At 33.2% G+C, this 13,042-nt stretch overlaps 5 protein-coding genes and 1 non-coding gene across 6 annotated transcripts in view; 3 read left to right on the top strand and 3 right to left on the bottom strand.

Annotated features, from left to right (window-relative positions):
* Positions 1-648, top strand: part of WICANDRAFT_51876 (uncharacterized protein) — a gene marked incomplete at its 3' end in the record, with an annotated part of 2,579 nt that extends 1,931 nt beyond the window's left edge. The window contains exon 2 of the mRNA XM_019182682.1: positions 17-648. Within this exon, the coding sequence (XP_019040221.1) occupies positions 17-648 (632 nt within the window). The remainder of the gene's footprint in view (positions 1-16) is intronic.
* A 385-nt stretch (positions 649-1,033) lies between these two features.
* On the top strand, positions 1,034-1,834 carry WICANDRAFT_77670 (uncharacterized protein; the record flags this gene model as incomplete). The annotated part of the gene is made up of 1 exon (XM_019184594.1): positions 1,034-1,834. One exon carries the CDS (start codon positions 1,034-1,036, stop codon positions 1,832-1,834), a length of 801 nt encoding a protein of 266 aa, XP_019040220.1.
* Positions 1,835-1,886: 52 nt separating this feature from the next.
* WICANDRAFT_61575 (uncharacterized protein) lies at positions 1,887-2,828 on the bottom strand (the record flags this gene model as incomplete). Its single annotated transcript, XM_019183202.1, has 1 exon — positions 1,887-2,828. The coding sequence occupies one exon, from the start codon at positions 2,826-2,828 to the stop codon at positions 1,887-1,889; it is 942 nt and encodes a 313-aa protein (XP_019040219.1).
* A 447-nt stretch (positions 2,829-3,275) lies between these two features.
* On the bottom strand, positions 3,276-4,013 carry WICANDRAFT_19982 (uncharacterized protein; the record flags this gene model as incomplete). The annotated part of the gene is made up of 2 exons (XM_019180849.1): positions 3,276-3,839; positions 3,930-4,013. Coding segments are annotated over 2 exons (648 nt in total), but the record flags the coding sequence as incomplete, so codon positions are not given.
* A 1,991-nt stretch (positions 4,014-6,004) lies between these two features.
* WICANDRAFT_t45 lies at positions 6,005-6,097 on the top strand. Its single transcript has one exon. It is a non-coding gene; the product is annotated as a tRNA-Ser (tRNA).
* Positions 6,098-6,514: 417 nt separating this feature from the next.
* WICANDRAFT_51874 (uncharacterized protein) lies at positions 6,515-9,917 on the bottom strand (the record flags this gene model as incomplete). Its single annotated transcript, XM_019182681.1, has 2 exons — positions 7,690-9,917; positions 6,515-7,626 (listed from the first exon to the last, which is right to left on the bottom strand). The coding sequence occupies exons 1-2, from the start codon at positions 9,644-9,646 to the stop codon at positions 6,515-6,517; spliced, it is 3,069 nt and encodes a 1,022-aa protein (XP_019040217.1). The 5' UTR covers positions 9,647-9,917.
* Positions 9,918-13,042: the final 3,125 nt, after the last annotated feature.

Genomic DNA, 13,042 nt, shown 5'->3' with positions numbered 1-13,042 from the left:
TCAGCTTTCAGTGCAGGTAATTCATATGTCTATTGTTCTTCAAGAGCTTTATTATCAATTTCTCAAAGAGGTCATGCTCCAAAATTCTTTCAATATTGTACAAAGAGTGGTGTTCCAATCTTTTGTATTGCAGTTTCATTCATGTTTTCATTATTATCATTATTACAATTGGGTGATTCAGCTGCTAAAGTTTTAACCTGGATTGTTAATTTGGTCACTGGTGCTCAAATTACAAATTATTTTTTCATGTGTATTACTTATTTGGGTTTCTGGAATGCTTGCAGAGTTCAAGGTTTGAACAGATCAAAATTCCAATACACTTCATGGTTCCAACCTTATACTGCCATCTTTGCACTTGTCTTGACTGCTTGTATGGTTGGTGCTATTGGTTACACTTGTTTTATGCCTGGTAAATTTACTGTTCAAGATTTCTTGACCAATTATTTGATGATTTTATTGGATATTGTCATTTACATTGCTTATAAATTGATCAAAAGAACAAAATTTGTTAACCCTGCTGAAGCTGATTTAGTTACTGGTTTAGAAGAAGTTGAACAACATGAAATGAATTATTTGGAAGAACAAGAAAGAAAAGGAAAACTCAATAGAGATGGTTGGAGATCAAAAGTTTCTGGATGGATCTTTTGAAACCAATCACACATCTTTCATCAACATGATCACCTGTATCATCAAGGGGAAAAAAAAGTTCAATTTTAGAGGTTTGTATTATTTAATTTAGTTGGTTATTTCAATGTTTTTCTTTTTATTATATTATCACATACATTTTTTTTTAGATTATTATTATTATTACTTGTCATTATTTGGTTTGGTGGAGTTAGATCATAGCATTATTAATAAATGGGGTTCTCAAAATTAAAATATGAATTGTAGTTACTTTCAGCTTATACTTTCGCGAATTTGGGCTTCGCGAATCCGTTTTACGCTTTTAATGGAACAATTTTTGACAATTTCTGGTCTTTTGAACAATAAACTTCAACCAGTACTATACATTTCTACCAATCTTGATATGACAATGTTTTCAAGGGTCAAATTCACTTCAAAAACTAGTCTATTTGGTATCAGATCTTTACACAACTTTACTCAACCAAAGTCAATCTCTCAAGCTCAATTGATCAAATCTATAGAGACATCCATAAAGCAAAATCACCCAAGACAACCTTTCTTCAAATCTTTAGTTCAAATCACTTCAATAATAGTGATATCCGCTATAAGTACAGTTGGTGTTTATTCTGCATATCAAGTTGCTTATAAAAAAGATAAAGCATTTATCCCACTATGGATAAATTCTCATAAAAGAAGTCCAAAACCTGGGGAAATTGATCTAAAACAAATTCAAGAACTTGCTGAAGGTCAACTATTGGAAAGGTTATCCCTAGATGAACAAATCAAGCAAATTTTTAAATTGCCCTTAATTCAAGAAAGTTGCTCAGAATTTGATGTTTGGATTGAAGAGAAATATCCAAGTTTAAAAGGTTTACAAATATCACCAGATTCTCCCTTCTTGAAAATAACCAACAAACCCATCAAGGTTAAGAAAATATTCGATCAGATCTTGGAACCTGTTGGTGGAGCACTCTCTGGTGAGCCTGATTTTAAAATACCGGTTTATAATCAACATCCAAATAAAGAGAAGAGTTATGATATAGTGTTTTTAGGTAAGGTTCCAATTAGAGGTAAAAATGGTACAACTGCAGAGGTTGTATTCAAAGGTATATTTGATTTTGAACACGTTAAGCATGCCAAAATTTTAAAAGCTCATCTTATTGAAAAAGATAAAGATGGGAAACTATCAAGAAAAATTCTATGGGAATGATACAAATTGTCATTTTATGTGTACATATTTAATTAATCTATATTTATTCTATTCAAAAGTCGTCATCATCAAAATCAGCCCAATCAAGATCTTGATGGTTGGCAATGAAATAATCAAGTCTCTCCATATGTTCTTGTTGTTCTTTTCTTTTAGCTTCAGTCATTGGTTCTGGCTCATAGTATTCAGGTTCTGGTTTTGACTGGGTTTGTTCTGCTCTTGGTTTGGTAAAACGGTTATGTTTTCTAGGTGATTCTCTCTTTGATCTTTGATCTGGTTTAGTATGTGAATTTTTACCATGATCCCATTCACGACAAGCATTTATACGTTCATTTTTGAGCCTGTTGCGTTCCTCTTCTCTCTTGTTCCTTATCGCTTTTTTATCATCTATTGTTACGCCTAATCTTGAGGCAAAATCTTTAGCAGCTTTTGTAGGTGGGACAGGTTTTGCTTCAAGTTCTTCTTCTTCTTCATCCTCCCAGTCATCACCTTCGGATTCTGGTTGATACCTTGGTTCTTTCTTGAATTGAATCTTTGGTTTGGAGGCCACACTAGACCGCTCATTATCAGTAGATATTCCCAATCTTGATGCAAACTTTCTAGCTTCGGGACTCATTTCCACTCTATCATCTTCTTCTTCTTCTTCTAATTGTAGGTTTTTCTCAAACTTTTGACTTAGGTCAACATGATCTTCTTGTTTATTATGATGTTTTCTTGGTGTATGTTTCTTTGGATGTTTATTTTGATTTTTGGTAGGACTAATCTCTTCCTCTTCAGGTGCATCAGCCCATTTACTGACTAGTGGTTTGCCCTTTTCAGATGTCACTGGTGAAGCCCATTTGGATTCTAATGCTTTACCTTTTTGAGAAGGTATTGGACTTGCCCATTTTGAATCTTCAATTTGTGATTTGTTTGGACTAGATTTTGAATGATCTTGTTTTTTAGCTTCTTCCACCAATTCGGGGTCATCTGCCCATCTTGAAACTAGTTTTGACATTGTATAATATGAGCCTGTGTGATTTTTATAGAAAGATAATAGATCTGTTTTGATCAAAAGTAATTAGATTGGTTTATTTCCTAGATCTTGAATCATTCCAAAAGGCTGGTTACAAGTTTTTTATCAAGTTTGACTCAGAAAATTGAGCCGGCCAACAAAATTTGACACATTATAAAGACCAATGTACATCAAAGATTTGAGATAAGTTTTCATTTGAAATTATATTATATACAAGACGATTATTAATACTGGATAATGTTCAATGGACAGCAATCAATCTCATGCTGAATTTTGGTTTGTAGCTGAGGAGTTTTCAACATCAGCAGCTTCTTTGTTCTCAGTTTTTTTACCTTTGATTGTGACCAAAGCTAGACAAAGACAACCTGAAGCTGCAAAAGCCAAGTAGAAATTCTTTTTGAACCTTTCGTGTAACTCAACTCTTGAATCATAATCATGATTGAGCGTCAAATCTCCCACCAAGGCAGCAATAATAGTATTACCAAAACAAATACCTATTTGACCAGCTGTTTGTAAAATCCCTGAAACAACACCTTGTAAATGAACAGGTGTTCCTGTCAAAATATCATTCCAATAGACTTGGAAATATAAATTGATACCGAATCCAAAGATCAATTCACTAAAACATTGATACTTCCAAAAATTATGACTTTTCCTGAAATCAACTCTTGATAACCATACAGTCATTGTTAATAAAAGAATTGGAGATGCCATAATAACAAACTTTGTCCCAATTCTTTGAGCTGTTTTTTCTTTATATAATAAAGCACCAACTGTTAACCCCAAAGGAACTGGCAAAACTTTTACAGCAGCAAGAATTGGAGGATCTAAGGTGATATATAAGTTATATTGAATCATAGTACTCATTATTGCAATAAAGTCAATATAGAACAAAAAAGTGGAAACCAAATATTGGAAAAAATTTGGAATGGTGATAACTTCTCGTGGAAATAAAAGTTGAATAGTATATCTCCAATCGTTGGATCCTTTTACCTCTGTTGTAATTTGCTTTGTTTCTTCCTTCTTTTCACTACCTTCAACATTTACTTTAGTTTCTTCAATTTGTTTCAATCTTGAATCAACCTTGTCTTTGTAATTTTGGATATATCCCATTTCAAAAATAACAACACTGAAAAAAACTAAAACTCCAATAACTAATGGAATATAAGAGGATTTCCTATGCCATGATTCACCACCTTCAGTTAGCCCTAGAATGATCAATAATAAGCCAATAACCAAAAAAATTGATCCTCCAAAATCCAAGTCTCTAATTCTCAAGTTCTTGTGACCTTCCGTGATATCGATTGGTATAATCAAAAAATATAACGCAATGAATAGTGTCATTCCAATGGCAAATGTAAAATAATACAATCCTTTATAGCCAATACTAGACATCGAGAAAGCACCACCCAAAATTAATCCAACTCCAAAAATAGCAGTCAATGCTAAGATCAATCCAGTGACTGCTCTTTGTAATGCAACACCTGTAAAATAGCTACCTGTCAACGCAAAAGCTGAAGGGATTAAACTTGCTGCAAAAATACCTTGTAAGGCTCTAAACACAATCAAAGCGATAATCTCCTTGACAATAACAGCAGAAATTAAGGCAAAAATACTTGTAAAGAATAAACCAATCAAAAAAACATTATGAGGACCCAATGCATCAGCTAATTTGCCTGCAATAATGATGAATGCTCCAAGAGTCAAAGCATATGACGCAAAGACCCAAGACACAGTGGTGGTGGTAGAATCAAAACTTTCAGTGATTGAAAAGATGGAAGTTAAAGTACCTGAAACATTCAAATTATCCAAAGAAGTTGCAGATAATATGAATAAATAAACAATTACCTTGTTTCTTCTCTCCATAGGCACAACATTTCGGCCTTTTAATAGGGAATTTTTGATATTTGATAGCATTGTGAATGAATCTAGTGGCTTTAAACCTGTTTCAAATTAAACTCATTGCAACAAAAATGAGCCAAATTCCTCCTTAAATAAAATTTCAATTCTTCACAACTCGTTTAGCAGATTCCAAAATATCAACCATTGGCCGCTTGTTACTTTAATAATTAACGCTGAAGCATGCTATTATAAGCCTGAAACTCTTTACGAAGATCTGAATTGGGAAGGCTTCATTATTAATTTTTCTGCATCCTTGTTGGTCATTGAGGTTCTTGTAAATACTGATTAAAATCCTCTTGATACAATTAGATGCAAAACATCAATAACAGCAGAGCTTGAACTTATAAAAGAAAAAAAAACGAGCAAATTAATTTATCAGCATTGACCTCTAGTTATATATCTTCATGCTTCGGGATTTGACTTGAACTTGAGCAAATAAAATTGTGTCAGCATCATCAACATCAGCAACGTTACCAGTATCATCACCTAAAGCAACAGCTGTATTCAATTATTTGATGCCTCATTGATAATGGCCAATAAAGACTCTATATTCTATTTGTAATTTGGTCAACAATTCATCTTTCGAGTAACAAGGCATTAAGCGCTGTGTTCATGGATCGTATAGATCTTGCCCCAAGTATCGTCATTAGCTGTGCATTCCATTTGCCATTCACCAGATATGTTGCATCTTAATCATGGTAATAATTCAACAGCAGCACCTGTCGTAGCACTAGACGTTATTCCGGCTCTGAAGGCGTAAATGAGTATCGTTAGTTCAGATATGTACAAAAATTCAAAAACCCTGAAGTTGTAGTGATATTAAATCCGGCCGAAATCATTGAAAAAAAATTATTTGAAGACCTGAAAATCTACTTTTCAACGAACAATAACAACAACATTTTGTTAAATAAGGTGGTCTAAAAAATTACTTAAATTATATAAAACTGAATTCTCTATTGAATGGAAGTCTTTTTAGAGTTTTTTCATTTTTAATGTGTTGAACTACCGAAGTTTTTAATTTAATTTTATGAAAAGGAGATCAATGAATTTCTTAAATATATATTTAGTTTTCGAAAAAGGCCTCAAAACATTTATAAATTCATTGATAATCTAACTGAATATATATTGAAGGCGACTGCCTAAAAATTAGCTTATTAATTAGTTATTTTCATGGTTTTATATCTAATTACAGCATCAGTTGATTACGTAAGCCACAAAATGGGGTAATAGAATTTCAGAAAAACAAATTTAAAAAAGGCACTTTGGCCGAGTGGTTAAGGCGAAAGACTTGAATTATTCAGGGTATCTTTTGGGATTTTCCCGCGCAGGTTCGAGTCCTGCAGGTGTCGTTATTTTTTTGGAGCGATTTTTGCTAATTTTTTGGCCTTTTCAGTGGGTATTTCACTTTATTTTTAACTTTTATTCATGTATAGGCTACCAGAGTACACTCTGATGTGTTTTTTTGGTCTGGAAAGCCTAAGTGGTTGGTGGTTAATGTGGTTTTAAACATTTGGATCTATTCCGAGAATGAAAAATCAACTTTAAAAGACACGAAAATCTTAAATTAATCTACAAAATATTTAACTCATTAGTCCTATTTTTAATATACAAAGAAGAATATCTAGGTATTCCATTATGACCGATAACAATCATAACTAAAAAAGAAGCTCAATAATTAAACAAACAAAAACTAACAATCACGAAAGGGAAAACAAGTAACAGAAATGGAAAAAGACACAAACAATTCAAAGGCATAATCTATCAATTCAAAGCTCTTTTGTTAAAGATTGAAATTTAGTTGGATTTGAAGCACTTAATTCTTTTAATTTATTAATATGATGAATTGTCTTTGCAATTGTTTGAATTAATAAATTAGGTTTCAATGGTTTTGAAATATATTCATCCATTTGGTTTTGTAAACATCTTTCACGATCACCCAACATAGCATGTGCAGTCAAAGCAATGATTGGAACTCTAACACTGAATGGATCCATTGGATTAACTTCTTTTTCCCATTTTCTAATTTTTTCAGTAGCTTCAAACCCACCCATAATTGGCATTTGAACATCCATTAGAACGACATCATAACGTTTGTTTTTAACTTCTTCAAAAGCTTCTAAACCATTTTGTACCACATGTACTTCATGACCATATTTTTCTAAAATACGAACAGCTAATTTTTGATTCACCAAATTATCTTCAGCTAACAAGATGACATATGATTGTGGAGTGTTATCATCACTTGGAACGACTCTTGATTCTAGTGCAGGTTTCAAGTAACCAGCTAAATCTATTAACGAACATGGTGTGTTACCATAAGATTGAATACCAAGATCTAGACAAACTTTCATATTCAATTTTGGGATCATTGGATTTAGTAAAACAAATGGAATGTATTTGATTTCTGGTAATTCTCTAAGGGACTTACCAATTTCTAATGAATCAATTATGATAACATCAAATTTAGATTGTTCTTCTGAGCTAACTTCTGCAATATCATGAACCACTGTAGGTCTTAAATTCAAATCCACTAAATCTTTTCTAACTTTTTCAGTTTCTTCTTTCGAATAAATTGTAGAAATGAATAAAATTTGATGTAAATTGAAAGTCAATAGAGCATCTGATTGTTTACTTAATTCAGCCTTAGCTGGTGAAGTTGCAATAGTGAAATAAAATTTAGAACCTTCCTTAAAAGCAGATGTAACCCAAATTTCACCACCCATTAAATGAATTAATTTTTTAGAAATTGATAAACCTAATCCAGTACCACCAAATTTTCTTGTTGTTGAACCATCAGCTTGAGTAAAAGTTTCAAAAATCAAATCCAATTTTTCCTTTTTAATACCAATACCTGTATCAGAAACACAGAATTCTAAAGCTAATGAACTATCTTTTTTGATTAAAGGTTCTGAATCATTCAATAGTTTATTACTATTAGTACCAATAACATAATTATTATTTTCAATTGTTTTGGAAATTTGAGTTTCTAAAGGTTCAGTAGCCTTCTTGACACTCAATTTAACATGACCTTTTGAAGTGAATTTGATGGCATTACCAACCAAATTTAAAATAACTTGTCTTAATCTGAAAGAATCACCAATTAACGAATCTGGGAATGAACTATCAACTTCATAAATCAATTCTAATGGCCTTTCAATGGATTTAACAGCTAAAGTTTTCAATGCACCGAAAACAGTGCCTCTTAATGAGAATTCAGCTTCTTCAATTGTCATTCTATTTGCTTCAATTTTGGAAATATCCAGTATATCATCAATGATTGTTAATAAAGAATTTGCCAAGTTATGAACAGTTGATAACATTTCTCTTTGATATTGAGTCAATTCGGTATCTAGTGTCAATTGGGTGTAATTCAAAATACCATTGAATGGAGTTCTTAATTCATGAGAGAAAATACCCAAGAATTCTGATTTTGCACTATTTGCCAATTCAGCAGCTTCTCTTGCTGCAGTGTTTCTTTTGATTGATTCTCTTAAATTGAAAACCATTTGATTAATTTTAGTCTTTAGAGTGTCCATTTCACCACTCGCCTCCACAGTAATGAATTTTGTAAAATCACCATCAGTGGCAGCAGCTGTAATTTGAGCAAAAGCTCTGACTTGAGAAGTTAGATTAGCAGCCATTACATTAACGTTTGTAATAATTTCTTTCCATAACCCATCAACATCACTAACTTGAGCCTGGACACCCAATTTACCATCTATACCGACATCTTTAGCAACTCTTGTCACTTCACTAACGAAAACTTGTAAGGAGTCAACCATCTTATTGATAGTGGATTTCAATTCTAAAATTTCACCTTGTGCAACAACATCAATCTTCTGAGACAAATCACCATGAGCAACTGCAGTGGTAACAGCTGCTATAGATCTAACTTGATTTGTTAAATTAGTAGCCATTGCATTGACATTATCTGTCAAATCTTTCCAAGCCCCCTCAACACCATTGACAACAGCTTGACCACCCAATATACCCTTTATACCAACATCAGTAGCCAAACTTGTAACTTCCATAGCAAAAGTTTGTAAAGAATCCACCATTTGATTGATTGTTGATTTCAAATCCAGAATTTCACCTTTACAATCAGCAGTAACCTTTTTAGATAAGTCACCTTTGGCGACAGCAGTTGTAACATTTGCAATATTTCGAACTTGATTTGTTAAATTTGTAGCCATAGCATTCACATTATCAGTTAATTCTTTCCATATACCTTTAGCACCAACAACTATAGCTTGACCACCCAATCGACCTTCAACACCCGTTTCTCTTGAGACTCTAGTAACTTCAAATGCAAAAGTTTTCAATTGATCAACCATAGTATTAATAATTTCTTGTAATTCCAAAATTTCACCTTGTGCATGAACATTAATCTTTCTTGATAAATCACCTCCAGCAACAGCTCTAACAACATCTGCAATTTCTCTAACTTGGTTAGTTAAATTTAAGGCCATAACATTTAAATTATCAGACAAGACTCTCCAGATACCAACAGTTCCAGCACTTTTAACTTGACCACCTAATTCACCATGAGCAACTTCAGTAGCGATCTTAACCACTTCAGCAGAGAAAGTATTTAATTGATCAACCATAGTATTTATCGTTATTTTAACTTTTAAAATTTCTGGATCTGGTTCATCTTTAATATCAACTTTTTTAGTAACATCACCCATTGCCACAGCTATCAATACGTTGCCAATTTCAGTTAGGGCTTGTCTTGATCTTTGTGTAGTCTCTTCATGTTTATCTAATTGCTGTTGTTGAGTAGTTAGCTTAGTTATAGCAGCTTGACGAAATGATTCCAATTCAGATTCATCGTTTAATAAAGATTTCAATTGAACTGGATCGTTCAAGATGGAGAGCACGTCAACCGAGCTTCCCATTTTTTGTCTCTTATTTGATGGAATTTTGGGAATAAAAAAATCACTCTTTGTTTTGGTTTATTTGATGGCGTTGCAGCAGTGATTGAAAATTGATCCTTGTACACTTGAATTCTATATTTGTGATAAACACACTAGGAATGTAGATGCTAGGAATGTGGGATGGATTTGGAACACAGCGGTTGAGTTTCTTTAATCCCAGAGTGCAATGAAAGATAGCAAACTAAAGGTCTATTTGATATACTAGCCACCAACTTTTGTCAAAAGTCCTTTCAGGTTTTGCGTTTTTCTGAATTTTAATTTTGTTGATGATGATGATGTTTTTTGTTGATTTTGGTTTTTTTTGGAAACGTACCTTTTTTCGAGTCGCGCAGCACGGCCCTAATTTTGGAACTGATTTTGGGTGGTTTGTTTTGAGATGAAACAGAGTGGAAAAGTCAATGAAAAGTGGATTTTGTGCTGGGGATTATTGTGACAAGAATGTATGCGTAGTTTGTTTAGGCTCTTATGTATAGGCTCGTTTTAACAGCACCTGGTTCTCCGTTAAAATCTCTGCTGGGTCCTTTATCGGGGCTTATAAGGCTCAGGGTGCAACTAGGTGTATAGAGCTAAGGATCGAATTATCAATTACTGGTCATTCAGACCCTTGGTTCATTAAAGTCGCTGAATAGAATATTGTGTCTTTTCAGTATAGTTTGTCGACTCACGAATCTAAGACCTTGTAGTATATCTTGGTGAAAATAGTGAAGTATTCTGGTAAATTTTACTCCTCACTATAGTCAACACGATTATTTCACAGAAGTGCCATATAACATTCAAGTAATGATATAAATTGAAGATCTAATTCATATAATTCGATATTTAATTAATCAGATTCATTGCAGTATAAAACAGGATATTGATCAGTCTACACCAGGCATTGGAAAATGAAAAATACTATGTAGTATTGAAACCAGTTGGGATACTCTAATTAAAGGCTCACAGCAAAAAGCGTCAATACTGAACATCATCGTGATATCACGGAATAGCTTTGCTCCCCTGATCTCTTTTGTTATCGAATTAACTTCATAAGTAATCAATCACAGATAAACAAAAGATTGGCTAGGGATCAGAAGTCACAACCTCTAACTTTTGAAAGTCGAGATCGTTCAATCCAGAAGCTTATGAGGACCTGTTAAATACAATCCGGTTCAAAATGTACAATCGCAACTTTCTCAAAACCACTGCTGTGTTCCCTGATTCGTTAACAGTTTTCAATGGTGCTTATTCGCTGAATATGCTGCTGTTCACGAGAGTCAACTCGAGAGTCAACTCGAGAGTCAACTCGAGAGTCAACTCGTTGATCTCCGACGATGGTGCTCATTTCAATACTCCATATATTGGCGAGTTGGCCCATTTTATCTTCCAATGACGCAAGGAAGTGTTGAAAGAGGTAATCAAAGTATTAAACTAAAATGATTAAGTTGGTGGGAACTACTTGGAAGTGTTGAACTTTTTTATTTTGTATGTGCTTAGTCAGCTTAAGCCTCTATACAAAAATCATAACTTGACGTTTCTCCAATCTATTGTTTTGAAAATGTCGGTTTGTGGTTTGGTGCTGGTACAATCCCATTATCGTCATTGTAACGTTTTTGTGTCTGACCGTTAGATGTACGTCATTGAAGAATTTAGATCGTTTTTGTGGTTGCCTATAGAAATTCACATTGTTTTGTGTTTGTGGTCATGTACACAAAGATGAATTACTTAGGAGAATAATTCAATTACTATGGTGTTTGTGGTTTGTGGTTTGTGGTTCTGTGGTTGCTTTGGGTTTTGTGTCATTGGCGTGGAAAAGGTTAAAAGAAGGTGGAATCCCAATCAACTTGTATTCTTTTACAACTCATAATTCACTGCTGGTGTTTTCATTCATTTCCATTCATCATTTATTTCCAGGTAGACAGCTCATGTTCATTAGACCCTTGATATTCTTTATGGTTTCACAGTTCACTTTGATGGTTAGAAAGGTTATTATTTGTCAGATGAATCTAGTGTCCTTTGTGATACGTTATCCTTGTTTGATGAGTTACTATTATGACGGTCAGTGGTGGGCTTGATTGATAGGAAGTACTTTGATTCACTACCCCCATTGAAAGATTCGAGAGCTTGTTCTTTTGAGTTTAGTATTTGGGTTTCATTGTTACCTTGAACTTATATCAACAACTTCGGGAGGATTTTTGATTAAATAACTATAACTTTTCATTTCAAATAACCTAGGATGACTATTATGTTTACTTGATTCTGATGATTTTGAAAAACTTCTTCCCCAGCCTCTTTGTTTTTCCATAAAATCGACGATGATTGTTCTCATATGTTGTTCTTGAATTTGTGTTTCAAGATATCATCCCCCAATGGTGTTCTTTTGTTTCGTTGACATCTACCCCAGGCCATCATTCATTGTTCATTTCCAATTCTTGCTTTTTGGTATTATCATTTACTTTTTTTTGTTATTTCTTCATCAATCTTTGTGCTGTTCAATTACTAACTTTATTTACAGATACTTATGTTTGTCTTGTCATTTCATTTTGGGGTTTATTGCTGACTTTCCATTGTTGTTGTGTTACACCTGTTTACTGTTCATTGATTTTGTTTTTCCATGTTGTTACAAACTTTTTTTTTAACATTGTCATTACACTTGTTTGTTGTTTTTCCTTTTTTTTTTCTGGTTGTCCTTTGGATTTGTGTTAAGAATTCTTGATTTACTCAAGTTTTTGTTTTGGGATCTGGGGGATTTTTTTTATTGTGGGATCTGGGGGATTTTATCATGGGATCTGGGGGATTTTTATTCTATTGAGCATGGGTACTAGGGGCTTTAGACCATTTTGATTGTGTGGGATCTGGGGGATTTGCTTTTTTATTTACTTTTTACTTTTTTTTTTCATTATTGGGTTTCTACAAGGTTCAGTTCTTCATGGTGGATGTATTCTTCTTGAATTATTTTGAAATAGGGGAACATAATGGAGATTTTTACTACATGTTTTCAATTGAAAGGTTTCAACGAGTGAATAGATGTTGAAGGTCAATTGGGTGGACTACATTTAGATGTACTTATGATTCCTGGAAACTTGTGAAAATTGATGAAGTTATGATTTCGGAATTTTTCAGCTTTTGATGATGATGTTGATGGGAATTCATTGCTTGCTTCATTTTCCTGTGTAGTGCGGGAAAAGTATTGAGTCAGTCAAGATGCCAATTTATTGGTAGAATAATGTTTTCTTTGAAACTAGTCAAAAGTCATAAGAAGTTTACAAGAAGACCAAAAAAAAAAAAAAAAAAAAAACAAATTATAAAAGAACATGAACTTGAAGCCTGATCATTTAATTATTAAGATCAGTTGATCTTTAGTTGTTATTCCATTTAAAC

The sequence above is a fragment of the Wickerhamomyces anomalus genome, assembly GCF_001661255.1.
Source record: "Wickerhamomyces anomalus NRRL Y-366-8 unplaced genomic scaffold WICANscaffold_2, whole genome shotgun sequence".
Taxonomy (NCBI): domain Eukaryota; kingdom Fungi; phylum Ascomycota; class Saccharomycetes; order Phaffomycetales; family Wickerhamomycetaceae; genus Hansenula; species Hansenula anomala.
The sequence above is the reverse complement of the archived record's forward strand: the minus strand, read 5'-3'. Positions and strand labels throughout refer to the sequence as shown.